Here is a 14527-nt window from a genome sequence, read left to right on the forward strand (position 1 = left end):
AAAGGAACGATGCCTCCCCAGCAGACCCAACACAATTCACTTCAGGGGGATTCACCACCGAAAAGGGGAAGGACTAAATCAGATTATTGGGCCTTTTTCTGCCCCAAGGTGCTCAGATTTTATAGCAGGGTATTCCAGGGAGCTGCAGAGAGTCATTCCAGGTTTAAAATTGTATAAACATGCAGGTGTTGCCCTCATGTTTGTGAAGGTACAAAACCCACAGGACACAGACCTGAGCTGTGAAAACACAGGGATTGGGCCAGTTCTGTTTCAAACACAGCTCAGCCTTCTCCTAAAAGCAGATTTTTTAAAAGTCACCCACCTCTAAGCTAACTTGCAGTCTACTTTTGATCTCCTGGAATAAAAACAGTCTTAATGAAAATTAATTGACCTGAAAAAGCAGATCCACAGGACTGTGGCTGTGCCCTCTGTTACATTCCAAAGCCTGGCACCACGCTACATTTCACAACAATTACACTGAATTTTTTCAGCTTTATCAGCTGAAACCTCAAACCTCAGGGAACAGTCCTCGCTCTCCCACACCCTCACAATCCTATTGTTTATTTGTGTTTAATAAAATTACCTAATTAGACCATTCTCCAAGGAAACAACTGGCAGCTTTAGGCAAATACAGGAAGACTTCGACACAGCCCAAGGCAAACAATCTTTAGAGTTAAACCCGCTGGACCAGGTAGGTACAAGCACCTCTGCTGATAAACATCACTAATTAGAATTAACACCCACTAATACAAATCCCAGCTTCACAGGAGACATCTGGGGCCTCCAGGTGTGTGTTTCAGGTCTCAAAGTAAATAGATACATGCACTAAAAACTGAATATCCACGGGAAAACTGAATTTTTAGGGTAAGGCCACTGGAATGTAAAGAACAGGGCTGGAATTTAAGAGATGACTCCAGAAGTCTGGAGTTCCTGCATAGCTCAATGTAATATCAGATATTTACCAACCACATGAGGACAAGCAGGTTTGCTTACAGGCATGGAAAATGAGGATTCCAAGAAAAACCCTGGATCTCACTGCAAACTCCAGCATTAACATTCAGTGAGGAGAGGAGAAAAACAAACAAAAAACCAGACACCGTGTTGTACTTTTTTTGATTTTATAGAATTTTTACAATATATTTCTCTTCATTTGCATATTTTACCCACATCTGTAGCTTTCTTTTTACATGTTGAACTGAACTGGAATAAATCTAAAGGTCTGATATATCTTAAACAACTGATAAAAATTGCAAAGTAGTAAACCCGTAAGAAAAGAAATTATAAAACTCTCGTTTTTAAGTGTTTAATGAAAGCAAGTTAAATGTATCATTAGGAACAATATGGTTTGTTTTAAACACATCATAGGTGATTCAGGCAGGACAACTTTTTTAGTTCTTCTTATATTAGGCACATTTTTTTTTCAGCATACCTGTTTTCCAGACAGTTTTATACAATTCAATAGCATCATTCACATCCACTTGGAACTTCTGCATAATTTTCAAAATGTGATTGATCATGAATATTCATTATTGGTATTCTATTCCTCTTTCTTTAGAGCTACCAGAAGAAAAAAAAATAATCAGTGTTTTTTGTCTGTTAAAAAATCCATAATTAATGATTTGAGTTATAAGGCAGCAACAGATTCAGTGTCAACTCAGGTCACAGTCCTTCAGTTCCATCTAGTGGGTAGAAATTATATTTAGTGGACACTGTTCCTAGACAGTTCCTTCAGGGCAAGAGGACTGACTCACGAGGCCAGTCACTGCTGGTAGAGTAAGTTGAGTGGTAATGCCTAGCAAGGAATTCTGGCCACTCCTGTGTCATCCTTGCAGCCTCATGTCTTCATCCAGAAAGCAAAAGGACAGTCCAACAGAAAAAAAAAAAAAAAAGTGGCTATGACAGAGCTGTGGCAGCTTCTATGAATGGTTTATTTACAGTCTTCATCCCTGATGTGAAAAAAGAAAAAGCCTTCTTTGACTGAACAGGCAGAGCCACAGCTCAGCACAGCAGCCATTGCATATCCACGATTCCTCAGCTGTGGATGCCCAGTGAATCGAAGTCCTACTGCTCCAGAGAAGCAATTTCCAAGTGCTCACCTGCCCCATCCACAAAACTCCCTAACATCATTTTAGGAACATCTCCTTTTGGTGGAGCAACTCCCCGTGCCCAGAATCTGTGCAGACAATTCCAAGGTGTGAAGCAGTTGGTTCCCCAGGATCTCTGACACCCCAGCAGGGAGGCTGCAAACTCAAACACCGTGGGAACAGAATGATCTGTGCATTAAAGGTACACCACAATCTTGGTAATTCCCTTCCCATATTGAGCTCTTTAAGGAAATCAACTCAGGGTGCTCAAGGAGGGCTTGCAGAGCAGCATCTCTCTGCTCCCTTTCAGTCTTTCACAAACACTACACTTCTCCTGAATCCTGGCATTCTCATTTGCTAAGAGAGACACTCCATTCCTGAAGGCAATGGCTTCAGCATGGTGCTTCTTGGTCTTCAGTTTTAATTATTTCAGGCAGAATAATCACATTCAGCACTCACTGTGCACTCACTTGGCTGAACAGAAGTCAAAACAAAACTCTACAGCATTAGATTAAAAAAAAAAAAAAAAAATCCAAGGGATGCATTCCTGCATGTTTCCCTCTCAGAGGGAGATTGGGCCACCCTTAAACAGCAGTCACAGCTGATAAGACCATCAGTTCAGAGGACACTCCCCAAAGCAGGGCTCCTGTGCTCTGGTATTTGGGCACCACTCAAATTTTGGACAAGCAGGGTCAATAAATACATTTCCTTCTGACAGAGCCACTGCTTTACACAATTTGCATTCAGTTACTGCTAGAGCTTTTGGCTGCCTTTTTTTTTCCATACTCCAGTGTTGGGGTAAAGAAGAAAATAATTAGCATTAAAAGTAATCTCAATTTATATTTGACAATGCCAGCTCTACAAACTGTGCAGTGGTACACAAAATACAACCCAAATCTTTCTGTGTTCTTTTTAACTCTTTGGAAAGGGAATAACCAATGTTGCTGTGCAGGAAGAAAGATGATTTATTTCAGCATAGAAGGTCTGCAATTCATTCCATGTTCACTAAGAGAAATGTGGTTATTGCTCTGTAAGATAAGAGTGGATTGATCATTAACCCCACCCTGAGTGCTGGGAGTCCACGTTCCCAACATTGCCAAGGACCTCCACTAATATCAAAATAACTGAAGGAAAAAAAGCCTCTTCATTTCTTGTAAAGATGTGATTTTTGAGAAACATGTAAGTTCTTCAGGTCTTCATATCACCACTGCCTTGTGACTGAAGGCCAGCCTTTGCTCTCTGCACTACAGTAATGGGCTACTTGGAATAATACATTGGAGATAAAGCAAGGTAAGAACAGGTGATCCAAATGAATGAATCAAAGAACAGGAGAAACACAAAGCTCTTGCACGAGGATGCTGTGAAACTGGAATCCTTCAACTGCTTTGCAAATCACCCACAATTTGTTTTACAACCTGTAGTTTGGGAAGAATTGAAATCCTTTTCCTTGGGAAGTAGCCTCCAAAGCAAAAATGACAGGATTCACTGGACCATTGGTGCAGCAGCCAGCAGATTCTGGTTTGCCTGTACAACAGATGCTGCTGATGGCATCACCCCGAGTTCAGCAGCATTTTCTGAAGCTGACACCTTGCATGGATCAAGTTTCCTCAGGAGCAGATGACACAAACGTGGGGGCATTCCATTCTCATACTTCAGCTACCTTCTTTGCTTTACTTCCTCTGAATAAAAAACAATATTGTTCTGTTTACTCTAACATGCTACAATATGTGCATACATAACTGTAGGCGACGCATGAGTTACTTCAAGATGTGCTTTTTCATTGAAGTGAGCTGTTACTTTTACAAATTCTACATCAAGGTGGAAGGAAGGAAGGCTGCAGAGTGCTCATACACTGAAGCTGAAGGAACTTCTCCTGAACGGAGTTAAGATGTTTGTTCCAATGTCCTATGGACAAACTACTCTATCCCATGCACTCAGGCCTGAGCCAGTATTAAACATTCCAGAAACTTGTTGATTTGTTTGGATAGTTAATGGCAAGGCTGATAGCAGCAATGTTCTTCAGGGCCTAGAAGAGAAAAGAAAAAGTGAAGTCACACCAAAAATTCTCCTTAAGCCCAAAGTGTAAAGAAATCGTATGAAACTAAACAGAAGTAGAAACCTGGAATTGTGGAATGGTTTGGATTGAGAGGGAACTCAAAGATCATTTCATTCCACTCCCTGCCATGGACTGGGACACCTTCCACCAAAGCACATTGCTCCAAGCCCCATCCAACCTGGCCTTGGACACTTCCAGGGACAGGGCAGCCAGTGCCAGGGCCTCCCCACCCTCATGGGAAGAATTTCTTCCCAATATCCTAGAAAAGCATTTGTGCATCATTCACTCACAACTTTCAGAGCCCTGTCAAGGCACTGTAATGACCAAGCACATTAATCTCTCTTTTATAAACTCCACTGGGCAATGAGAAATCATCCAGTGTCTGCCACAAAGACCCCAGAGCCCCCCAGCCCTGGGGCTGTGCAATCCTACCTGTGCTGTGCAGCGATGAAGATGATCTTCAGTATTTAAGGCAAGCAAATACTCCTGTAGAGATCCAAGCTCCTGCAGCCAGAAAACATGCAATGAACACCAATGTTTCTACCAAAGGTGGTATTCTACTAATTCACTTTAAAATGCTGACCATTAGAGCAGTTCCCAAGAACCAAAGGTATCAGAAGTGCACACCAGACTCTCCCAGACTGAAACACAGTTTGTGATCACAGAAATGAGCTCATGACACTGCTCATATTTAAAGTTCAAAACCAACTCAGTGAAAGCCACATGCAAATACCTTTAAATTAATTATTAAACCAGAATTCCTCTCAGAATAAACAGTGGCTTTAAGGCCTCAATAGTCAGGACTATTACTTAAAGTCCAGTAATGGATAAGGTAACAGAATTCCCCTCTAATTAGAATTTGCTGCCACACTCCATAAGTGAAAGTTGTTAATATTTCTGTAGCTCTGAAGGATAAAGGAAAACTGCATTTAGTGTAACACTGAATTCTCTGTCATTTCCAGAGGAAAGGAGGGATAGAAACACAGGGAGTGCTTACAGTAACTCTGTTTTCTGTCACAAAGAAGAGCTCTGCCAGTGCACGATGAAGAGGAAGGAGAATACCAGGCTTGGCTGTGTCGTGACATGAATTGTTTTCCATGTGGGTGAAAAGCTGCCAAAGTGGCTTCAATAAGGTGAGGTCACAGTCCCTGAAAAAAAAAAATCATTTATATGAAATCATGATGTAATAGTGAGTAACCACCATGCCCATTTCTGGGAATGGGGAGGTGTGGGGGAAACCAAAACCAAATCAAATATAAGAGAACAAAACCATACATTTGAGTTAAAAACAAAAAATAATCACTTTGCTAAATGCTCTTGCATCTAGAAATACTCATGCCATACATATGTAAGCTTAAGGACACATATCCCTTCTAAAACTCAATTACAGGCTTAGTGATACAACTAAAAATACTAATTTAAAAGCTATTTACTTCACAGAGAATCAGATCATCACTTCACCAGGTTATTACTTCATCCTTACCTTAATTCTGCAGTATAACTAATCCAATGAGAATAAATTTCTAGCAAAATTAATTGAAATCTACCTTTGTCCTGTTTTGTGATGATTTTTTTTCCCTTTACAATGACATTTGAATTAATTAGACTTCTTTAAAGGGCAGGAAAGAAAAGAGAGTAAAACATTCCTGCTATCAAAGCACTGTAAATTACATCTGACAGGCAAATTAAGAATAGCTGCTTCAAATCACAAGGGGTTTTTGGATTTTTTTTGCTTCAAAATAATATCATTTTAGTGCCTTTTTTGTTCCCTTGGCCTTTGCCATTGGTGCAGGATGTGGAGTCACTCACCCCTGGCTGCTGCACTGCACAATTTTCAGGAGCAGGTGGATGGCTTTCAGCCTCTGGTGACCCGTCTGGCGACACGCCACCCCCACCTGCCACTCCCAGATTTTGGCCAGTGGAAGGTGAGGAATTACTCTTTCCTCAGACAGCATCTGCTTTAGAATTTCAAACCCTGGGAAAAAAAAAAAAAAAGAGAAAATTCAAATAGTTGTTCAGTTTTGTAGGGACATATTCTGTTAATATTGTCAGTTTGCTCCATGCACCAATTGAATTAAAATAGTAAACAAAAATCTGAGATAACTCTAGATTACATCCTGATATGGAAAATCTTTTCTGGGGCAAAACTTACATAAAAATTGGAAAGAATCATATCCAAAATTCAATTTTTACCCAAATAAGGCAAAAAACCCACAGGCCCTTCCTATTATATGACATGCAGTAGAGTTTTGCTGATAGCAAATTATCCACCAGCCTCAATTTCATTAAAAATATTTAAACTCGAAAATAAACTACCAAAACCTCTTATGCTAAAAACTAGACCCAGAACCATCTTATTTTAATGGATAACCACTTTTGAAAAATGCAATTACCATTATTTCTGTTTCCAATTACGGCATCCTGGAGTGTTTACTAAATATTCTGTGTAATTACTATGATATAATGAGATTTTGGATGCAAATTACATTACTATAATTGTTATCTCCAAGTCTCTGTGAAGATGTTTGTGTTCCTACCCCAAAGTCACAGGAAGTAAGAGACATCAGTTGAGTTTCAACTTGAACAAAACTGATCATGTTATTTCTAAGACACCCAATGCAAATTCTAAGGAGAAGGGATAACTACAAGTCTCTCAAAGCTCAGCAAAATCACTAAAAAAGGCCCTTTTCAATACATTCTGAACATCTCTTACCTGTCTGAAACCTTCCCAGATGACCTGCTGTCACTGTAAACTTATAACCCCACTCAGTGTTGCTCATGTCAGAAGTAAATCTGTAGTAGAGCGTGTCTCCTACGTGCAGGGAAGGAATAAAGCCCACATTATTATCTTCTGAGTTAGTTTTGCCATCTCAAATGCAATTTAAATGAAAACTCTGAAATTACTTAATTCTAGATGTCTTCATTCAAGAAAGGTGGTCTTTTATTTTTTGGTAAGCATGAAATGCAAAGAACAGGCGACAAAGAGGAGGCTGAAGCAAAACCCACAAAGATCCTCTGTCTAAAGATACTGGATAGGAGGGATAATGGCTTTTACATTTTTGACAACTAAACAGAGGAAATTAAAGAAACTCCATATTCTGCACATGTAACTTCACTTTTCCAATGGTGTTGCTGGATCAGTTATGATTTATGAAACAAGAACCCCTATACAGGCAGCCAAGTTCTTTACAATGACACGTGAATTCATTGCACAAAAGGTTTAAAATATTTGAAAGCAAAATTTTTACAGATCAGAAAATTAAATGGAACATTTTTACCCTAAGGAAGAAAACTGCTCAACTCAATCACTTAAAAACAGAAGGACTATCAAAATATTTGAGCACTTTAATCAGTCAATTATCAGGCAAAAAAACATTCAAAAGGTTTTTGCCATTGCAGCATCCTGAGACACGTTCAGAGATAAATCCTGGTAGCTGGATGTAACACTACACAAAACATCTTCTTACCTACTGTGCTCTATAACACTGGAGCTGTTAAAACTTTAAATATCTTTCCCATGAAAAAATATCTGTCCCATGAAAAAGCCTGTCACCCTGGGACAAGCAGATAAGATTTCACTGGAAAGAAGAATTTTCAAAGTTTAATGAACAAGAAAAAATTTTGAATTATTTTTTAGGGTTTAAAAGGGAATATTTATAAAAGAGTTTCCCTTTTTATCATGAAATGGAGACAATGTTCTCTCCTACTCATAGGAGAAAGCCCTTCAATCAAATGAAAAGCCCAGAAGCCTTTAAATGTCTGGTTTCAGCTAAAACCTGTTTGAATCAAGAGCCTTAATCCAGACAGCCTTGGTTAGAAATAAACTTCTGCAAGGTGAAACTCGAGTTTCACAGCCAAGGCTGCTCTAAACAATGGGCTTCGAAGTTCAGCTCCTTGGAAACCCCAGCAACTATTAGGGAGGAGAAAGAAGACAGACAGAAGTTCACAAAAATCTTGACTATTTCTACAGAACACACATCTGCTTTTAACAGCACCTTGTAACCCAAAACCAGCACCTTGTAACCCAAACTGGTTTGCTAAGAAAGTTCCTAAATCTCTTTACAGGTGCTGACAGTCCTTGAAGTCAAGAGCTTCCTGCAGCACCCCAATGCTCAGTGGTTAAAACAGTTTAACATCTGAAGCAGGGGATCGTGCAGTCCTTGAGCTCCCTGGCATCTGCTCCTCACTGTGCTCTCACAAATGTGCTCACAGAATCCAGAGTGCAGCTGGCAGTCAAACCCTGGGTTTTTTCCAGCTGTGCTCTGTGGCACCAGCTGGAGCCAAGGTGCTGGCACTGGCTCTCTTTGCTCAGAGCAGCAGCAGAGCAGAGACAGAGATAAGGATATTTATATTATTTTTTTTCTTTGAATAAAAAAATGTGCTTCCTGTGGAAAGTAAGACAAGGCATAAACAATGTAAGTGAATATCGTGCAGAACAAGGACTGTGTTGGAACAGGATCAAGATCAAATTTGTTTCCAGTAGCTGAGTGCATGCTTTGACTGAGGGGTGGAAAGAAAAGGTCACAGCACAACAGATAAGCCACTTTTCAGAAACAAATGCAAGAGCAGCACGTCAGAGCAAACAGAGTGGAACAAGGAAAGGATTGGCTTTTTTCCTGCACATCTCAGGAACATCCACATTTAACTCATCAGGAGTTTCTCTCAGGAGTCCCAGCAATATCCTGTATAACCTGAATCAGTGCATATTCACCTGGAAGCTCAAAGTCAGTCCATTTCTGTGGAGAGCCACTGAAGCTGTGCCGATCCTGCTGGAAATCGCTGCTGCTGGACATGAGCAGCTCATCACAGCCCTCCTCTGTGTTACACTGAGAGTCAAACTTGATGGAGAGGTAGATAGCACCAGGAATGTGAACTTTATCCTGAGAAATAAACACAGCAGCTTTGTCACTTGTACTGCCCAGAACCCACTTCACTTTCACCATACAACCAAGGGAGATATAAAAAAAATCTTACAACATCTCTGTGAGTAAAAAATTCTTTTATATTTTCACCCAGAGTTAATTTAACAAATGTAAAGCATGGTCTATTGTTCACATTAGCTGTTAAGCATGTAAAATGAATTGCCAACAATGCTTTCCTTTTTCAAAAGCAGTAATTGTTGCTGATATTGATCTCACTGCCAGAACCTAAGGGGTTATATGCATTTTGAAAATAAAAAATCAGAAGAGTGAGAGCAGCAGGGAAATTAAAAATCCCAAGACTGCCCTGAGGCAATAATTACTTACCGAACTATATCAGAAAAATGCTTTCAAACAGTATCAAGAGAAGAAAATCAGAAACTGTGTCAGAGAAGGGGTATAAAATGAGAAATACAAGAAAAAAGACATCACTCCTACTTTCATCTAACAGCACAAGGGAGCAACAGGCCAACTGAAACAAATCTTTGGAAGGAAGGGTAGAAATATTTGATCATTAAGGCCTTGAAACCATTTAAAAATATGATCTGCTTCAAATACATGCACAGTAAAATCATGTAAGTTATGCACTTTTCATATGACTGAATTAGAATTACATTAAAGTGCCTGATTGGACACATTTCTTTGCAGGGCAAGACTGAATAGACACAAGCACTTCAAGCACAGAAGTCCCAGAGATACCCATGTGGAACTTTGAGAGGCTTCTGCTCCAACCCCTGTGTGATTTCAAGTTCAAGTCAAGCACTGGCATCCACGGCTGCCTTACCTCAAAGTTGGTGTTGTTGTTGTAAGGATGCTGAGATTCCCGCACCTGCACTGCCATCCCTGGCTCCTCCATGAACTGACAGGCTGTCAGGGCCATGGTCCCCAGCATGCTCTCCTTGCAGCCATGCAGCACTTTCTGGAGAATCTGGGGAGGAGAAATGTCATGTAAATACAATTTACTGTCAAAAGAACATTTACAGCTGTAGGTGCTGATGGCTGACATGAGTCATGTCCAGCCACGCGGTATTTTGGAAGAGGGAATCAAGGTACCAGCAAGAAATAAGATAAATTCACAAATGATGCTTACAAGTGTCATCTCCATAAGCACAAGAGACCTCACTCTGTCCTCTGTTCTAGATCTTTCATTCTTTATTTGATAAAAGTGTGATATTGGCTATGTCTCTTCACACAACTGCTAGAATCAAGGCTAATCCATAAAGCAATTAACAGGAAACTAAAGCTGTATTCAAGTAAGATAAATAACTTTGTTAATATACTAAACAGGCACCCTTACCTTCTATACCTACAGGTTTTAATTTGAATAGGTGACATATTTCAACTTTCCAAAAAAAAAATGTACAACTCAGTGCATAAGAAGAAATTATAACGATGGCTGAAGTTTTGAAAGCAGCAGATGCTGTGTGTTTACAACTACCCAAAAATGTCCTTTAATCTGTCAGGACACACTAAATATAATTCAGAACCACCTGAGTCTCCCTTTTTATTATTTTTATAATATTGCATAAAAGCTGTGAATCAGGAATTCTGTTACTTGAGGACCTTTCAGGCCATCAGAGCAACTCATTGCATGTCTTCACCTGCCATCTCCTAACTCCTCCTAAAAAATGTCATACACCAGCCCAGGCCAGCAGGTTCATCCCCAAATCAGCCAAAAACTGACTTCTTGGGAAAAGGAGTTTAAAATACAAAGGCAGCATGTAGCAGTTCCCTAAATGCACTCTTTACCTTGCACTTGCATAACAGCCTAAGACAAAGGCTAGGTTTCTGCATTTAATGTGCCTTAATAGATTTTATTCGATCAGTTCATCCTGCCCTTTTCTGAACCCATAAAAACACCCTGGGGCAACAATTTCCATGACTTACTGTGTCAAGAACCTGTTCTTTTGGTTTGTTTTGGACCTGCCACTTATTACCTTAATCTGACACTCCTTTGTTTTTTTACTGGGAGGGCCAGTGAATAATACTTGCTCTTAACTTTTGCATGCTATTTACTGCTTTAAATCTACAGAGAAAGAGGAACAGACTTTTCCATTACTCCTTCTCCCTTCAATGCCCCACAGGGGAAAGATCCAGAATGAAGAAAAACAGTTGGTTCCTCATACTGAAGTTATTCCATGGCTATAATAATCCCTGCCATTCTTCTCTTCCACTTGTACTGCATCTTAATTTTTTACTGAGATGAGGGAGTCACTGCAGTCCAAAAGAGTGCATAGTATTGGTTCAGTGACATATCAATGCCTTCTGCTTTATTTTTCATTCCCTCTTTGAAGAGTCCCAGCACTTGATTTGCTTTGACTGCTGTGAAGCCTTGAGCTGATGCTTTCATTACAACATTCTACTGTAATTCCAAAATCACTTCCACCACCAGATCATCGGTGGAGTAGCAGGTATTACAATATACCCATTGAAATCTAAGAAAAAGCAGCTTTTAAAAGGCACTGCCTGGATTACCAATTTCTCTAGATTACCATCTAGACTGTCTATTTTCAAACCAGACTGCCTATTTCACCAATTTCCCTTTCATAACTGAAATAGTTCTCTCTACACAGCTAGTTTTTCCAGTTTCTGTTAACAAGATCAGCACATCAAGACATTGACAGATTCCAATGGTTTTTTCAGAACCAATTTAAATTTTGGAGTTTCAATTTAGTTGAAAAAAGGAACTGCAAGTATTTTTATCAGTCAGAGTCTCATGGCATATAGGCACAGGTTTTGTTCACATGTCTGAGTGAAATCCACTTACTTTTTCCCATAACTGCTTCTCCTCTAGCTGCATCAGCATGTCCAGGATGTATGTCATATGGGCTGGCCCACTGAGATCTAGGATTTCCTCATTTATTGCCACATCATCAGGCCACTCAGCTAACAAGGAAGCCAGCACATGCCTGGCATACAGAACTGCAATTGCCTCATTCACACGATACAGGTAGTCCCTCACAGCCTTTTTACTCCTGGAGTCCAACTCCTTGTGCAGGAGAATGGAGCTCTTGGTGCGTCGCTGCTTGGCATAGCTGAGCTGCAGGTCACTCTCCGTGTTGGTGATGAGTTTCTGAGCAACAGGATTGGTTTCTTCTGTTGCTTTATCACAGAGCACAGGCTTTGACTGCAAGAAAAGAAATGCAAGTCTGAAAATATTTACTTGTTTGAAAACATTGCTTATTTGAAAAAATTTACTGCTTTATGTTTGGCTATCTGACCAGTCAACAAATGAATTTGCTAAAAACCCCACAAAAGTGGGATCACTCACACAGCTACAGATTTCCTGAGAAACACTGTTTGTGTCTACACACCTCATTATACACTGATGCATTTGTGGAAACAGCAGTTAGAATTCTAGCCAGAAGTGTTAACTGAAGCTCACCTACACAGGTGAAGCTACCAACTGCCCTGAAATGAAGCAAGTTGGGAGGGGCTTTTGGAGATCACTTGGTCCAAATTTGGTTAAGGCTGAGATAACTTCAAAATCAGAGCTTTGTCCAGTTCAGTTTAGACAATTTCCAGGCGTGGATATTTCACAGCCTCTGTATAAGCTGTTGAAAGGTCTATTTTTTTCTTATACTTATGTGAAACTGCTTCAGGAAGCTCCTTTCCCTTTGCTATGCAACTGATAAACAGCTGTGCTGGTGACACCACATGGGCAGGAGTGAGCCCTCAAAATAAAGCAGAGCTGTGGGTCCCTGCTATTGAATGCAAAACCTACAGCTTGTGAGTGTAGTGTCTACTTTACAAGATAAATTCATTGCTTCCTTGTTCTGCTGAATTCACTGTAAGATAACAATGATATGCTAAAACAGTAGCATGGCATAGGCTTACAGCAATGAGATACAATCTCTCTTGTGTAAGGGGAGGAAATTACAGCCTGCAATCACAATTTGTTCTCCTGACCTGGGAATCAAATTCTTTCACTTCCTTAAGGAAGGAATAACAAGGAAGAAATACTTGCTTCTTGTACCTGCTCATTTATTTTGACATAAAACACTGATAACAGATTATTTCCAATGTATTTTAAAAAAATTCTCAGGTTTGAAGTTACTAAACAGAAGCTACTGAATGCCAAAATTCATTCTTTTCCAATTGCTCCTGTTTGTAGAGGTGTCCATACCAAACAGGGTAAGATGATCATATCTGTATCCACTGCCTTGGAACTCTGCTCCTCCAGCCTCAAGCGTTTGCTGGGCTGCCACTTCTGAGCCAGCGTCCGGATCCTCTCATCTGTTGTGATTACATCTCCATCAAACCTTCAGAGAGGCAAAAGAAAATCAAAAATACAAAAATGTGTTTCCAAAGTAAGGCAAACTCAATTAGGGCAATTAAATGCAAATTAAATCTTCCCACCTTCTGTTTTAGAAAGATTAAGCTCTGCCTATTTTTATCATGTTAACTGTCCCCCTGTTCTAACAAGCCAAAGGATTTAAATGTTATAAAATCACACATTTCTGTGAGAACATGGTGTGTCTGTGAGATGCTTTGAGTACCAGAAGCCACATGTGAGCTCTTGGCTCTTCCTCAGTTCACAGAATTCAGAGCCATAGTGGATCTTCATAGAAAAGAGCATGTGATGTGTTTGAGACGATGGTGACGTGCTTCCATAAATACAACTTAGCAGGAGTTTATTTCCTTACTTCTTCATACATGAAAAACAAATCTTATCATTGGAAGAATTTCTATTCAGCACTGAGAGGATTTTAGATTTTCACCCACCACTGTTTCTCTGCTGGACCCAGGCTTGCTTTCACCTACCTCTTTTGAACTTCCAGGAAAAAAGAATCCGTTCTTTTCATCTGCAGCTCGTACATGGCTCGAAGAATGTGGAGAGGTGCATTAAGAGCATCGTGTGTCATCTGAGCAAGGAGCAAAAAGAAATGAAAAATACCCCAAAAACACATTAGAGGGGGAAAAGAAAGACTGAGTTTCTTTAAGGATGACTTAGGCATTATTTTCCACTTTGTAGGTAGAGAATTAATGAACTTCATTATCTGAATTTAATAATCTGGATTAATAATAATGAGAAGCAATTTAGCAAAACACTGTATAATGATTTTGTAATATTCATTACTGTAGTTCTATTTTATTTTCTTTGAAGAATGATGCATTGAAATCAAAGACCCATGCTCTATAAATTTAGAGGAAAAACAACCATATGAATTACCAAATGTTTTATGCAACTAGCAAATGCACATTTACCCAAAAGGAGGTAAACTAATTTAAATACCAAGAAACATATTTTGGTGGCTTCATCCAGGCCCTCCAGAGGATCAAGTTTGTTCTGCTCTAAGTCAATAGGACCAACTACAGGCTGCTCCACATCTTGATCTTGTTCTCTGTCTTCCAGTTCAGTATCCTCCTGTTCAGCCAGGGAACTGATATCTTGCTTTGAGGAATACAGCATTATTGACAAAATCTGTACAGAGAAAAGGTAGCATATGGTGTGACAGCTGTAGGTA

General features: G+C 39.8%; 1 protein-coding gene across 3 annotated transcripts in view; it reads right to left on the reverse strand.

Annotated features, from left to right (window-relative positions):
• Positions 1-1101: 1101 nt before the first annotated feature.
• ZZEF1 (zinc finger ZZ-type and EF-hand domain containing 1) overlaps positions 1102-14527 on the reverse strand; it is a 54946-nt gene continuing 41520 nt past the window's right edge. For all 3 annotated transcript variants that reach the window (XM_058854296.1, XM_058854295.1, XM_058854294.1), the window contains exons 45-55: positions 14296-14484; positions 13824-13924; positions 13186-13321; positions 11827-12186; positions 9844-9987; positions 8852-9020; positions 6854-6952; positions 5950-6115; positions 5138-5288; positions 4573-4644; positions 1102-4110 (exon numbers count right to left, since the gene is read on the reverse strand). In XM_058854296.1, coding sequence (XP_058710279.1) covers positions 4036-4110; positions 4573-4644; positions 5138-5288; positions 5950-6115; positions 6854-6952; positions 8852-9020; positions 9844-9987; positions 11827-12186; positions 13186-13321; positions 13824-13924; positions 14296-14484 — 1662 coding nt within the window. In that variant the 3' untranslated portion in view covers positions 1102-4035. The remainder of the gene's footprint in view (positions 4111-4572; positions 4645-5137; positions 5289-5949; positions 6116-6853; positions 6953-8851; positions 9021-9843; positions 9988-11826; positions 12187-13185; positions 13322-13823; positions 13925-14295; positions 14485-14527) is intronic.

The sequence above is a fragment of the Poecile atricapillus genome, chromosome 21 (genome assembly GCF_030490865.1).
Source record: "Poecile atricapillus isolate bPoeAtr1 chromosome 21, bPoeAtr1.hap1, whole genome shotgun sequence".
Taxonomy (NCBI): Eukaryota; Metazoa; Chordata; class Aves; order Passeriformes; family Paridae; genus Poecile; species Poecile atricapillus.